This window comes from Mastigoproctus giganteus, chromosome 3, assembly GCF_048544385.1.
Source record: "Mastigoproctus giganteus isolate SK-2022 chromosome 3, ASM4854438v1, whole genome shotgun sequence".
Lineage (NCBI taxonomy): Eukaryota > Metazoa > Arthropoda > Arachnida > Uropygi > Thelyphonidae > Mastigoproctus > Mastigoproctus giganteus.
This window is the reverse complement of record NC_143577.1, coordinates 11,545,610-11,561,786: the sequence shown is the minus strand read 5'-3', so window position 1 is coordinate 11,561,786 and position 16,177 is coordinate 11,545,610. Positions and strand designations below refer to the sequence as shown.

Sequence of the window (16,177 nt, the reverse complement as noted above, 5' to 3'; positions counted from 1 at the left end):
GAATTTTGCTAGCAGAGACAAGGAGGTTTTTATCCCTTTGTATAAGGCAATGGTCAGGCCACCCCTTGAGTACTCTATACAGGTCTGGAGGCCTAATTTTAGGAAGGATGTAGAGTTGCTAGAATGCATACAGAGAAGGGCAACAAGATTGGCAAGAGGAACAAAGGGGTGCCCTTATGAAGAAAGGCTTAAGTCCGGCAAGTTGCAGCATCTGGAGACTAGGCATCTGTAAGGAGATCTGATTGAGGTGTATAAGGCTTTGAATGTTTTGAGCAGGCTCAATGCTGACAGGATACTTCCACTTGCTCAGACTAAGAATCTGAGGCGGGGGGCATAGATTCAAATTGAGGAAAGACAGTTGTAGAATAGATATGTGGAAGTTTGTCTTTAGCTAACTGGTAGTTGATTGCTGGAACAGACTTCCATCTGTTGTTGTGGAAGTTGATAGCTTAAATAAATTTAAGGCTGAACTAGACAAACATTTGGAGTGACCGATGGATGAAATGGGAAGGGTTTTTTTTTTTTTTTTTGGCTGATGCTGTATAATCTTGCATCATATGCCTCACCTAATGCTAAAACTATATTCCATAAGATTACAGAATGATCTGAGATAAATTTAATCAAGAGGAGATCCTAGCATCTTCTAAGCTAAGTTTATGGCGAACAAATAGGGCTCCTCGTCACTGCTCGCCTTCTGATAGTGTAACCTGTTGATAACTAGCTATGTCTACCAAACAAATAACAAAAGCTTTTGTTGCAGGTTCAGAACTTATATATGCCAGCAGAAAAATCCCTGTAATAGCTAAAGCAATAGATAAAATGAGAATGTGGGTATGCTGCAGACCAAGAAGGGGAGGAATGATGGAGTTTCCATCAGATCAGGAACCCTATCTGTTTCCCACTTGGGAGGTGCTGACCTGATCATCACCTAGAAATCAGATCACATCACCTACAAATCAGATCACATCATAGGGCTGACATTATTATTATTTTTTTTGGCTGGTGCAGCAAAAACCTGTGGTGTCCTTGTACTATGGCTAATACTAGTACAAGAACCATCAGCAGGAAGTGATCATGGAATTCTAAGTTGGATGATGAGCAAATAGAGGTCATGGTTGTTAAAGGCATGTGAGAAATTAGTACAGGGAGGGTGAATAAATTATAATTATTCAATACTTTTAGAGCAATAGTCACTGAAGCCATGAATACATATACAAGTATACATTGAGAAACTATCGCACAGGGAGAATGCCAAAATAGAAGAATATGAAGCAAGACAGTTTAAAACAAGAAAATGGCAGCTTAGAAAAATTACAGTGCAACGAAACTGGAACATATAACAGCAACAAGTTGGTTTGTAACAGTACCACAGAAAAATTTTGTCTGGCAGAGGGGGTGAGTATTATTTTATTTATTTTACCAGGCATTCCCTGCCAGATTCTGGCATCCTGTCATAAATTACAATACTGTACATACAATATTTATTACAATTTACAGTATTATACGGAAAATATGCTACAGCCATTCAAAAGTATGGAACAATGCCCAAAATCCATCCAGCCCACTCTTAAAAAAATATTAACTGCAGTCCACCCACACATTTTGGTAGTCCAGAACTGAACAGCACAAGGAGCTGCCCAGTCCTGGCAAGAACTGTACCCAGCACTGCAAGGAAATGCTTACAGAATAATAATGTTATTCCAGACATCAGGAATGATGTTATTTAAGGGTAAACAAGCCTTAATTAATTAGGGTAGGCATAGGATGTGCAATATCGTTCTGTTAATTGGAATTGCACCACACATTCTATGCCTACTCTAATCAATTAAGACCTGTTCCAATAGCTAGAGGACAACTTACCTATATTCTGCCATTGACCTCTAATGTAGTTCTTAATGTAATCAGACGTTGGTCTAATTATGTTAGGAATCATATTTTTCTAGCCTAATCATCTTGGGTCTGTTTCAACTGCAGGAGTACAAGTCTTCTTTGAAAAACCTTCAAGGCAAAGAATTGGAACGCAAAAAAAAAGTTCCCTTCATTGCAGCGAGACATGCTTCACATCCTGGTATCAACAACTGAAGATGAGACTTATTACCTACTAATTCTTCTCCCAGGTCTTGGTACTTGTGGCAATTAAACAAGATGTATTCCCAGTCCTTGTGTCCCACAAACACACAGTCTACTCACCAACCTTCAAAGCATTTAATTTAGCAAAAAACGAGCCGCCATGTCCAGTAATAAAAAAATGTGGACTGCAAATTTTGATCGAACCGTGCAGGCGTACCTCTCGCAGCCTTGTTGACATATGAAAGAAACATTTTTGTTATCAGCCCTTTGATGCAGCTGTCCCACCATTCTTGCCATGGCTGTGCCAGGAAAGCCCATATCCACTTCTTTTCCTTCTTGTAGCCACAGACACATTGCACTGCAATGGATGTTCTCTCATACATTCACCCTTTCCTATGATTATCCTATTTTTTCTAAAAAGCACACTGACCTAAAAAGTAGACTCAAATCAAGAGATATTCTTCCTGTTAATACCTGCAGTGCATCATTTGACACCATCTGGCATGCCATACTGAGCCTTAACAACGTTGATCTCTGAACTGCAAGTATCTTGAACACATTTGCCCATTGGAATGCATAGTCTATCCAAATGTGAACACGATAGCCAACAATTTGTAACACAGTTGTGGAATAGCCCTAGAGCTCTGCCTTTAACTCCCTGCTCTGTCCTGGTTATTCTTGCCATCATATCAAAAAACGACGGATCTTCTGCATAATGTGATTGATGTACGACACAAATCTTAGACCTCTGTCTATTTTTACCCATAAATACGTTATTGTTTTCAGGCACTGTAGGCTTACACCTATCCTAGTGACTTGGTTCAGAAAGGACAGAAAGATGTCCTTTCAAGAGAATGGACTTGCTTTTGATAGTTTACTCTCAACCTATGAGAGGGGAGAGTATGAAAAATCACTGGCTAAAATAGCAATGAATGGGGATGTGGAGTTTTTTTTTTTTTTTGGCTTGTGAATACAAGGAGAAAAACAAATGAAATCAGGCTGCTTTGTAATGGATGCTGCAAATGCTAAGATAACCCATCTGGTGAATTAAGTAGGTACCTTTCATCGCTCTCTACAGACAAAACACCCTTCATAATTGAGGAGAGGCTGAACAGTATGAAATTAGTGATATTGAAAGTACAGAAGATATTTTTTATTAGAAAAACATTTGAGCTTAAAGGCAAGTAAGGCATGGCATACACTCAATTGTTGAGAGAGGCTGCAAAACAGCATGGAGAACATTAAATTCTCCATGCAGTGTAGCCAGGCAACAAGGAGATAGCCCATCATGTCCTATCAGTAATTAGTTAATTTGCTTGTATAGATAGGAAGTCATAATCTCATTCGGAATACTGTGTTCAAGTATGGAGATTGCACATAAATAAATAAAAAAGACATTGTTTTTTGAAATAGTCCAAAGACTGCTGATCTTCAGAAGGACAATCATATGTGGAAAAACATGAATATGTGGGCTGCAGAGCTTGGCAACCAGTCACCTTAGAGGGAGTCTGATTGAGATCTATAAAACCCTGAAAAAGGATAATAAAATGAATGGAGGCAAACTTTTACTGTTATAAATGATTACAGAACTAGGGTCCATAAATTCAAATTACAAGGAAAGAGGTGTAGATTGTACTGTAGGAAGTTCTTGTGTGGTCATAAAGTTGATAATTACTTGAATAAGTTGCCTCCATGGATAGCTAAGGCTCATGCTTAAAATCTCAGCTTGGAGAAATTAAAAAGTCAACTAGATTTTTCTTTTTTTTTTGTTAGTGCTGCAAAAGCAGGGACTTCTTATCTTGTACCTTGTGAATAATACTAATACATTCACAAACTGTATCATATGTTGTTGATCATAGTTTGCCGTGCCTGAAGTCAGGTTAGCAATGGAGTGAACTGAAAAATGCTGATGATTACCATGCATTGTTTTTAGAAACCTTCCCTTTATAATAAATTATTTTGGCACAATAAAGTTTTCAAAATCATTGTTCTTTCTACATAACTAAGAAAATGTTCGCTACCCACAATTTTTTGACTATTTTGACTTTTTTTTAATTGGTGAAAAAAAAATTTCCCCTTATATTCTGGGACAGTCACAGTCAGGAGTTTTCAACACAGATTGTGAGAATAGAGATTAAAATAATATTGTATTCTTATATCACATGTATTCAAACACAGCATGCATGATTGGATATAGTTGGCTGTGTCTTGTAAACTCTGTTGTTGATTTTAGGTAGGTTGCTAAAATATTACTCAGATTAGTTGCATATTGTGTAATAAATATACAGGGTCCATCACAAACAACTGGCACATTCTTGATGGTAAACAATTTTTTATTAAAAAAATCTCAGAACAAACTAATTTATTTATATCTATTTTATACATTTGTGAATTTTATTTTGAAACTGTTGAATGCTATAAATGTGCCCTTCTCAATGTTATATACTCTTGAGCATGTTAAATAAAATTTGTCATTACTTTGCAGAGCATTTCTTCATTTATCCTGGAAATTTCTTTCTAAATGCACATCTTGAGCTCTTTGGTAATGTTTTTTTTTACACACATACTGCTCTTGAGGTATCCTTATAAGAAGTCAGGTACAGTAATACCCCGACTTGCGCGAACTCGGAGTTACGTGGTTCTTGATTTTTTCGTTTGGTGTATATCTAAAATTAGCTTAACAGTGATTTGGAAGTCAAATCATAAAGCTTGGGTGACAGCTTCCGTTTTTGAGGACTGGTTTGGTCACCACTTCATACCCGAAGTTGAAAATTATTGCAAGTCTAAACAGATTCCATTTAAAGTGATGCTTCTTATTGACAATGCACCCGGTCACCCTCCTGCCACCCCAGGTGCCTCCGTAGCCAGGTGGGAAGGAGCAGCAGTGCATAGCACACGCTTCTTGATTAGACCGGGGTTCGAGCCCATCACCACCAAATACGGAGGATGCGGAAAGGTCAGGGAATGACCACCCCATATCCCGGAGCAATATGGCCTTAGTTGCTAATGCTCCTAAAAACCAAATAACAAACAAACCTCCTGCCACCCTAATTAATTTCGACCCACGTGTGAAAGTTGTGTTTTTACCTCCAAACACAACCAGCTTGCTTGAACCGATGGACCAGGGAGTCATCAAAACATTCAAGGCTTACTACACGAGGCATTTGTTTGCACATCTGAATGAAGCTGTGAGACAAAATAGTGAGATATCTGTTAAAGACTTTTGGAAACAATTCAATGTTTTAGATGCCGTAAGAATCATTGAAGAATCTTGGGATGAAATTCACAAAAAAAAACATTGAATGGTCTCTCGAAGAAACTTTGTTCATTTTTTTTCAAAAACGAGACGAAAACAATGCCAGAAACTGATCATGTCGCTCATGTGATAGAAGTTGTTAATCTTGCAGGGCAATTAGATTTGGAAGTCAGTGGTGATGATGTCAACGAGCTGTTGGATTCACATAATCAGGAGCTGACAATGAATGAGCTCATAGAGATGCGTGGGCAAAATGTCACTGAAGTATCCGACACTTTGGACCCAGTTCCACCAGAAAAGCACACGACAATTGCAAGTTTGACAGAAGGTCTCAGCTCAATCGAAAAGAGCTTAAAAATTTTAGAACACAGACTCCAACGAAGAACGCGTTATAGCTACAAAGCAAGGAATAAAAAAATTAACTTGCTATGAAGAAATTCTGCGTGAAAAAAGGTGACGTGTCATCAGACGAATTTGTTAGATTTTATGAAGCCATCGACATCAAAATAACTTTTTTATGTAACTCATTTATTTTTTTTAATACATATTTTGTATTAATATGTATAAATAACTGCAATTTTATTAAATATTTTTCTTCTAAACTAGTGTTTTTGTTAGTCCTTGGTCCCAATTAAACAAAATTTATATGTATTTACCCCGACTTACGCGAATTCGACATAAGCGATTTTCATTGGACCCACCTATCGCGTAACTTTGGGGTATTACTGTACTTTAAGATCAGGAGAACAAGATGGCTGGGCCCCCGGGTGCCAAGCGATTGTGACTGAGTGATTTCTCTGTGCTATTACTACGATTTCCCAAAAGTGATTTATAGTTATTGACGTTAATAAATTTATTCATTTAAAAACAGCTCTTGTTACAAAAACACTTGTACAGAGCAAGTAAGGAAAGGCACCTTTCTTTATTTCTTCTAGTTTACTCCTAACACATACTACTTTTCACTTGGTCATGCCAGGCACTGCTCCTGCCTCCCCGTGGTGGGGCCGGAAATCTTGGCAGAATAGATAATCTGCCAAGGGCCAAAAGGAGCAAATATGGACTTTAATGGTTTTTCTGCCTTTAGAGCCGACAAGCTCTCGGCCAGACACGGAAACAGAACATGACACGTCGCAACCCAAGAGGTTTAAAACCAATTCCTCAGTGACAGATTTCCCAGCATTTATCATAATGCACTCTCTTGCCGATCGATCCCTCAGTAGCTGTCTCCATTTCTCATCCAAAAACACCTGGAAAGTCTCGCAGGATCTCCTAAGACAGTCAGGAGGCCTACTAGTGGAGGCAATAAACTGTGGACATTCGGAGAAACTGCTAAACCTTACAAACTTTGCTGGAATTCCAGTAAAGGTTTCTCCCCATGCAACCCTAAATACATCCAAAGGGGTTTTATCCAGCTGGGATCTATTGAATGTCATGGAAGAGGAGATTAAGCAAGAACTTCAAGACCAAAATGTCATTGCAGTCAAAAGGATTGACTAAAAAAGACAATACACTTACACCTACAAGGAACATTATTCTCACTTGCAATACACCAAATCTACCATCATCGATAAAAGCAGGCTATCTACTTTGTCGCATTAGGCCCTACATACATAATCCACTGAGATGTTTTAAGTGCCAAAAGTATGGCCACTCTCAAATGGCATGCAGAGGAAATCAAGTTTGCCCCAATTGTGCATCCTCTGACCACACTCAGTGATTGCTCAACAAAAGAAATGGCCTGCCCCAATTGTAAAGCAACCATCCTGCTTATTCAAGGTCATGTGAAAAAAGGAAAATAAATTGAAAAGAAAATTGTGAAATATAAGATTGAAAACAAAGTAAGTTTTCAAGAAGCAAGGAAAGTAATTGCTCGCAGTATGACTAAGCATACATATGCAGTGTTGCGCAAAAGTATCAATCAGTAGCCACCCAAACTGATGTTACAGTCCCTTCAAACATTTCAATCTCTGACTGGGCTCGGGCTGTTTTCTCCCAGCAACAGTCCATTATCCCTAAGCAGTTCAAGCAGGCAAATAATACTGCACTTACATTACCAGCAACATCTCCTTCTCCTCCCCCAATGATTGCTCCTACATTGAATAATCGAAGCTCACATTTAAAAATGAATATCCAAGAAACATATATGAATACACTAGACTCATCCAGACAAGAAGAACCTATCTTAGAAATACATGCGGAAGAAGAAATGGACACCGGTCGACCATTCTTCTCCAAAAAAACAGTCAGATGCAGCTTCTTCTACTAAATGCCAGTAATGCCTTATATTCTACAATGGAATTGCAGAGGATTTCGTATCAACCTTAATGATATTCAAGTCTTAATTAACAGCTACCCTCCAGTTGGTTTCTGTCTACAGGAAACCTGTCTAACTCCTCAAATTTCCACCAACATAAAGAACTGTGCTATCTATCGACAAGATCGTAATACTTCAAATGCTGCCCATGGAGGCGTGGCCATCTTGGTCAGCTCAAAGATCTCGACCAAACAAATTGTTTTGCAAACTGATATTGAAGTTGTTGCCGTATGTTTGATAACCCAGATTGCGTTAACACTAGTATCAGTATCTCTCACCAAGTCATACCTTCTCTTACCAAGATCTTGAAAACCTGCTAATGCAATTACCACCCCCTGTCTGTCTCTTGGGTGGTTTCAATGGCCACCACCCCTTATGGGGATCAACAAAATTAGATACATGTGGCCGCCTAATTGAAACTTTTCTAGATAAGCAAAACCTTACTCTTCTTAATACTGGTGCACCCACTCACATACATTTACCAACTAGACAAACTTCTGCAATCGATCTATCAGTATGTTCCCCGATTCTGTTTCCAATCATAGAATGGTCTGTTATGCCTTGGGCAGTGATCATTTTCCGATTATTTCTGATCTGCTCACTGCACAACCACCATTAGTCAAACCCTGCAAGAAATGGAAGTTCTCTCAAGCCAACTTGGTCAAATTTCAATCTTTTGTCACCCTGGATGAGCAATATATATGAACACAGTCGATAGATGAAGCCACAGATTACATCACTTCACACCTATTATCTGCGGCTAAATGTTCAATTCCTTTGTTGAATCTCCAGTCCCGACGGCACCTTAACTATTGGTGGAATGAAGACTGCACAAAAGCAAAGAAGTTAAAAAAATAAAGCATGGAATTTATTTCGTAGATCACCAACCACTGCTAATCTTATCAATTACAAGAAGCTGAGAGCAAAAGCATGTCTCATTCAAAGGCAAGCCAAGAAGAATTCTTGGATTCAGTTTGCATCTACCATAAACAGAAACACTAACTCCAGGTTAATATGGAAGAAAATCAGGCAGATTTCTGGAAAATTCACAACACCTTCACCAATTCTTTCAAGGAATGGGCAGGAACTCTGCTCCTGAGGACATAGCAAATGCCTTAGGCAAAACCTTTGCTGAAGTTTCAGCGGCCTCAACTTATTCTGCGGATTTTCAGAAAATAAAGACCAAGACCGAACAACGAGCCATCAACTTTCGAACCTCAGTTTTCCTTCCGTATAACCAGCCAGGCGCCTCCGTAGCCAGGTGGGAAGGAGCAGCAGTGCGTAGCACACGCTTCTTGATTAGACCGGGGTTCGAGCCCGTCACCACCAAATATGGAGGATGCGGAAAGGTCAGGGAATGACCACCGCATATCCCGGAGCAATATGGCCTTAGTTGCTAATGCTCCTAAAATAACCAAAATAACCGTATAACCAGCCTCTTCAATATCATGAACTACTACATGCCATTAAAACAACATGCAGCGGTGCCGCTGGGCCAGATGGAATATCTTATATCATGTTACAAAACCTTGGTGACAAAAATTTACAAATACTGCTGGTCTACTATAACTGAATATTTATGGAAAACATTTATCCCAGCTCTTGGTATCATGCCACAGTTCTTGCCTTTTTGAAACCTGTAAAAGACCCTACCAGGCCATACAATTACAGACCAATTTCCCTCTCCAGTTGCCTCGGTAAATTACTTGAAAAAATTATTCATAATCAACTTGTTTAGATCATCGAAACACAACACCTAATGAGTAATAATCAGCATGGCTTTCGTAAGAACAGGTCCTCCTTAGATCTCATGATCAAGGCAGAGTCTGCAGTGCACAATGCCTTCGTAAAAAAATGATCTTGTTTTGGTTTCCATAGACATGGAGAAGGAATTTGACACTACTTGGCGCCATGGCATTCTCAGTGACCTCCATGCCCTTGGTCTACAAGGCAATCTTCCTATATTCATCAGGAACTTTCTCCAGAATTGTTCGTTCCAAGTTCGATACCACAATTCGCTTTCTATGACATTTTTACCACAAGGAGTGCCACAAGGTTCTGTATTGAGTGCAACCCTCTTGGGTTTAATCCTTGACAGAAAATTAAATTTTTTTTGAGCATATTAAATCGGTGTGTACTTCCTGCTTCAGGACTCAGAACTTTATCTGCCCTGTCTTGGGGAGCAGATCATGCATCTTTGCTTCTCTTATACAGAGCATTGATCAGATCCCGTTTGGATTATGGTGCTCCAATTTACGATTCTGCCCGAAAGAGTACACTATGCTGGTTGGACCCTATACAGCATAGTGCATTGTGGATTGCCCTTGGTGCATTCATTACATCTCCTACCCATAGTTTATATATTGAAGCACATGGGCTCCCTCTTTGTCTCTGCAGGAAAACACTACTTCTTAAGTATGCAGCCCGAATACAAAGTTGCTGTCATCGTCCTATTGAGCCATACCTCTTTAATCCACCACTGCAAAACCTCTATAGAAATAAACCCAGTAAAATAAGACCTGCAGGCTTACGCCTAATTGAAATAACTCAGAGTTGGAATGTTCCTAATGTCAACAGGCTACAAGTAGTGAAATGCTCTCACCTGCTTTGGACACCTCCTCCTCAATTAACTTGTGATACTTATCTTCAAAAATGGGGAAAGAATCACCTACCGTCACTCAACGTGAAACAACTCCATGCAAGCCATATTCAGAAATATGCTAGTTTATTGCCAATATATACTGATGGCTCCAAATCACATTCAGCTGTTGGAGCAGCAGCAGTATTTCCCACCACAATCATTTCTGCTTCCTGTCCACCTGAGTATAGCAGCTTCTCTGCAGAACTCCATGCAATAATGTTAGCTTCAGAAAACTTGAATCTCTACCCATCTCTAAAATATATTGTATACACTGACTCTCTAAGCTCAATTACAGCAATACAAAACTTTTCTTACAAGGTTCATCCTATGTTAAACCAAATCAGAAGCCTCTTATTAAAAATTGAGGAACGTCGTCAATCAGTGGCCTTTTGCTGGATCCCAGCCCATTCGGGGATAAAAGGGAATGAACTCGCTGACAAAACTGCCAAAAATCTATCAACTTATGATTTAACCCTTGCTCCTATTCCAATCTATGATTGTAATCATATCATACAAACAACATGTCTTGCACAGTGGAAAGAGCTATGGCACACCCAAACCAATAATAAACTTTATCAGTTGAAACAGGATCCACAGCTTTGGCACTCTAGCACCAAAACAGTACAAAGAGAAGTAGTAGTGCTTGCACGAGCAGTGATAGGACATACCTACCTGATTCTCCTTCATCTACTTACAGGAGAGGGTCCTCAGTGTCCACACTGTTCCTCACATTTAACAGTCAAGCACATTCTGGGTGACTGCCCTCACTATCATCAGGACAAAATATCCATCCTCCTTTCCCTAAGAAATCTTCGAGAACCGAAGACATTAAAACATTATTGGTGACGATGCAAACATCAATGAATTTTTCTCTTTTTTGAAAAAAATTGGAATGTATCATATTTTTGAATAAAATTGGAATGTATGGAATGTGTCCACACTGTTCCTCACATTTAACAGTCAAACACATTCTGGTTGACTGCCCTCACTATCATCAGGACAAAATATCCATCCTCCTTTCCCTAAGAAATCTTCGAGAACCGAAGACATTAAAACATATTATTGGTGACGATGCAAACATCAATGAATTTTTCTCTTTTTTGAAAAAAATTGGAATGTATCATAAATTCTAAAACATCTCTCTAATAAAACAAAGTGAATATATCTGAAATTTGTTTTTTATCATTTTCCTATGAATAGGCGCACTATAGCCCCAGCAGCTCGTGTGCCATTACACACACGCACACACGATGGCTGTGGCACATCTCCAAAGCAAGAATGGTTTCATGTAAGAGACTTGTACTTGTTATTGCTGTATTAGAGCTTGTTCCAAGATGTTAATACCATATCTCATCTATCAATTTCTTCAGATTGTAGTTGGAATTCCTGAATCATGTCACAGTGGTATTCCACACTGACTGGAACTGCTTAGTTGTTTTCATTTTCATAAAATAAAGGGTAATCATAGTTCAGGCAGTGTGCTATACCATTACCTTTTTGGCAAATGATGTTGTAATTCATAAACTAGGATTATGGGTAGCCTAGCAGTGATAGTTCTGTTTGTTGACATCGCCATTCAAAGGAAACTTTATTTTTAGTTTACTTTAATTACTGTAGTTTACTTTGTTTTAATGCAGCAAAACGCAAGGTCTTTTTAATTCAACTCCATACTTGGCGGAGTTGAATTAAAAACAGTAGAGGAAGAAAAAATCTTGAATTATGTATGGGAGATATGGGTGGATATGAAGTTCTCTGGGCTGTGTAGACAGGTGGCCAGCAAAGCCCATGGTGTCCTGTTGATTTATTGAACAATAGCCTGTAGAAACAGGCAGGACATATTCCCACCGTTTAAGGGAATTGTAAGACTGCACTTGGAATACTGTTTCCAATTATGAAGACCTTGTCTAAAAAAGATATTGAGCTACTTGAAAAGGTCCAAAGATAGGTAACTCACAGGGTGAGATTGGAAAAAGGACAGATGTGCGAGAAAAGACTTTGATTATGTGGGTTACAGAGCTTGGTAACCAGGTACCTTAGAGGGTACCTGAATGAGACTTATAAGGCTCTGAGAGAGGTTAGTAAAATGAATGAAGCCAAAATTTTCACTGTTATAAAGAATTCCAGAACAGGAACCAGAAATTTTTAACCAGTGAGTTGTTGATTACTGGAACAGTCTACCTCTGCAGGTTGTTGAGGCTGTCAGTTTGAAAAAAACTGAAGGTCAACTGGATAGTTATCTACATGAGGAAAGTGCATAATTTGTTTACTTTTTTTTTTTCTTTGGCTGGTGCAGAAAAAACTTATGGTTTCCCTGAACTATATGGCTAATACCTATTTGTCTGTTACCACATTGGTTGTTTTAAAATTTGGTACCCATGATATGATTGTATTGATGGTGGGCATTATGAAAATAGTGTCATTTAAAATTTTGATATTGTAATGGAGTTTTATCTTTGAAAAATACTTTTACCAACCAAAAATACCTGTGAATGCATGAAATTGATTGTTCCAAAGCTCCATAGGTGAACTGATTTCCTCCTCTCTCCATAAAATGGTATGGTTGATCCAAACTTCTAGTTTGGATCAAGTTTACTCAACCCAGATCCATTGTGATTACTTTCCACTTTTGGATGCTCTTAACATTGAACAGATAGCCATACTATTGAGTATGTTTGTACAAAGGGTACTAGGAAAGTTTTGCAATATGACGCAACAATGAATCACAGGAAGCTGCTTGTTTCTGCATGTTGAGACATGTTCATACCTGCATAGTAGCCGCCGCGCCAAGTTGATGGGCTCAGTTATTCATTAGTAGTGAGAGTGTAAAGTGCTTGCGATGGCATCGTGGTCACGAAATGAGATAAGGACAGTTTTGCGGTATAATTTCGTGAGTGGTTTAACCATAGACCAGTGCTTAGAAGAAATGACTCTTGCACTAGATGATGATTGTCCACATTGTACAACGATATTCAGGTGGTATAGAGAATTCCAAAGGGGAAATTTCACTCTGGAGGATTCTGAGAGGCCGGGAAGGCCACGAACGTCAGTTACGAAGGAAAACGTTACTGCTGTGAGGAAAATGCTTGACGAAAACAGGCGAGTGACCTACCAACAGATAGAGGATACTTTGGGCCTAAATGCACCAGCAATTCGTTCGATTCTGCAAGATCATTTGCACGTGAAGAAACTTTGTTCTCTCTGGGTGCCGCATCAACTGACTGAAGAGCAGATGACACGATGTGTGACTTGGTGCCGGGAGATGTTAAAAAAGTTTGATAAGGGACAATCTCGGTATGTGAACAACATCGTGACAGGTGACGAGACTTGGCTGTACTATTACGATCTGCCGACCAAGGCTCAAAACAAAGTTTGGGTCTTTGATGATGACGACACACCCGTAATTGTCAGAAAATCCCGATCTGTAAAGAAGAAAATGATAGCTGTATTTTTCAAATCGAGTGGAATTGTGGAACGTGTCGTTTTGGACATGCAGAAGACAGTCACAGCTAAGTGGTATACTGAACAATGCCTGCCTAAAGTCATTGGATCTATGAAGAACCTGCGGCCAAAGTCAAGAATGGACACCTGGTACCTCCATCACGAAAATGCTCCAGCTCACCGCGCCAAAGCCTGCACCGAATATTTAACCACGACAGGACTGAAACTTCTCAAGCACCCTCCCTACAGACCAGACCTTGCTCCCTGCAACTTTGCACTGTTCCCGCATGTGAAAATGAAGCTAAAAGGGAGGCGGTTTTCCAGTGATGAGGACCTTCTACGGGCTTGGGACAACGAGTGTGCTTTACTCCCTAGTGAAACTTGGCAGAACTGGTTTAAAGATTGGTTTCAGAGGATGGAGAGGTGTATTGAATATAGAGGAAATTACTTTGAAAAAATTAAATAAACAAAGCTGTATTGCAAAACTTTCCTAGTACCCTTTGTATGGTGTCAGAATATCACCAATTCACAAAGGGGGTTCAAAAGGTAACACAAGTAACTATAGACCTGTTAGTTTAACTTGTGTTCTGGGGAAAATAATGGAGTCACTGGTTAAAGAAGCATTGCAGGATCATCTAGACAAGATTACAGTAATAGTTAAGACACAGCATGGGTTTATTAAAGGCAGGTCTTATCTGACCAGTTTGATTGGATACTATGATGTGGTCAGAAAGGAACTGAATGTCAAAAATAATTTAGATATTATGTACTTGGATTTCAGGAAAGCTTTTGATACTGTTGCACATAGAAGATTGCTGTACAAATTGGAGAGGTATGGCATTAAGGGTAAGTGGTTAAAATGGATAAAGGGATGGTTAAGTGGAAGACGGTGGACAAATATTATTAGTGGAGTTCCCCAGGGTTTGGTACTGGACCCTTTGTGGTTTTGTGTATTCCTCAGTGATATTGATGAAGGTATATCAGGATTAATGTCCAAGTTTGCAGATGATACAAAGGTTGGCAGGGTTGTTAACGACAATAAAGACAGTATGCTACTCCAACTGGACCTATACAAGTTGAGCAAATGGGCTGAGAAGTGGTAACTGAAGTTTAACATTGACAAATGCAAAGTACTACATATGGGTAGCAGTAACCCCAGAAAAATGTACCAACTGGGTTGGTGGTTACAATCAGGGTAGTGGAGAATGAAAGAGACCTGGGGGTAATTGTGCAGTCAAATATGAAGTTTGCTGAGCAGTGCAGATGGTCTGCCAGGGCTGGTCATGGAGTTTTGGCAATGATATATAGGAATTTTGCTAGCAGGGACAGGGAGGTGATTATCCTGTTGTACAAGGCAATGGTCAGGCCACATCTAGAGTACTGTGTACAGGTCTGGAGGCCTCATTTTAGGAAAGATGTAGAGTTGCTAGAACGAATACAAAGAGGGGCAACAAGATTGGTGAGGGGAACAAAGTGGCTTTCTTACCAAGAAAGGCTTAAGTTCTGCAATTGCAGCACCTAGAGAGTAGGCACCTGTGAGGTGATCTGATTGAGGTGTATAAGGCCCTGAATGGGTTGAGCAAGCTAAACGCTGTTAATGTGATTCTTCCTCTTGCTTAGATTAAGAACCTTAGGTGGTATAGGTTCAAATTGAGGAAAGACAGTTGTAGAATAGATGGTGCGGAAATTTGCCTTTAGCCAGTGGGTGGTTGATTGGTGGAACAGACTTCCATTTTTTGTTGTGGAAGTTGATAGCCTAAATAAATTTAAGTCTGAGCTGGACAGGCATTTGGAATGAATGGAGGGGTGAAATGGGAGGTTTTTTTTTTTTTGTGCTGATGCTGCATAAGCTTGCTTTCTTGCATAGTATGCCTCTACTAATGTTAATATAGTGGAATGCAATGGGATGGTTTGTTGTGCATTTTAAAGTTTATTGTAAACATAATTTGCATGTTCATATTATTTCAGGAACAAGCAAATTGCAATGAAGTCATTGCTAAAAGCTGCTGTGATATTTTTCCCCTTTTTAGGCACAGATGGGTCAGATGCTGAAGAAAGCAGGGAAGCTGAATTGAGTCCTGATATTTCTACAAATGGAGTAGTATTACAGAGGAAAAGTTCTATTTCGGTTGAATTCAAACCATTGCCTACCTCTCCCCAGAAACATGCAAGTATTTATTATTAAAATTTCTCTCTCTCTCTCTCTCTCTAATAGATACAGATTTTTTCTCAATTATCATTATATTCAAATAGTGAGACATGCTTGGTAGCCTAGTTAATCCATTCCCTTACCAGTTATTTTATTTAGAAAAGGTCAGAGGGTCTATTCACATGCAGACTAGAAAGAATTCTCTATAAAGCCTTTTTCGTAATAATGCTTTGTCGAATTGGTTGTCACAGTGAGTCAACCAAGAGCCAACCAGCCTTAAAGAGTCATGCCTAACCAAACTAAAATATG

At 39.2% G+C, this 16,177-nt stretch overlaps 1 protein-coding gene across 3 annotated transcripts in view; it reads left to right on the top strand.

Moving 5' to 3' along the window:
* sws (patatin like phospholipase domain containing sws) overlaps positions 1 to 16,177 on the top strand; it is a 469,178-nt gene that overhangs the window by 132,542 nt on the left and 320,459 nt on the right. For all 3 annotated transcript variants that reach the window (XM_090369181.1, XM_090369180.1, XM_090369179.1), the window contains exon 11: positions 15,750 to 15,886. In XM_090369181.1, coding sequence (XP_090225307.1) covers positions 15,750 to 15,886 — 137 coding nt within the window. The remainder of the gene's footprint in view (positions 1 to 15,749; positions 15,887 to 16,177) is intronic.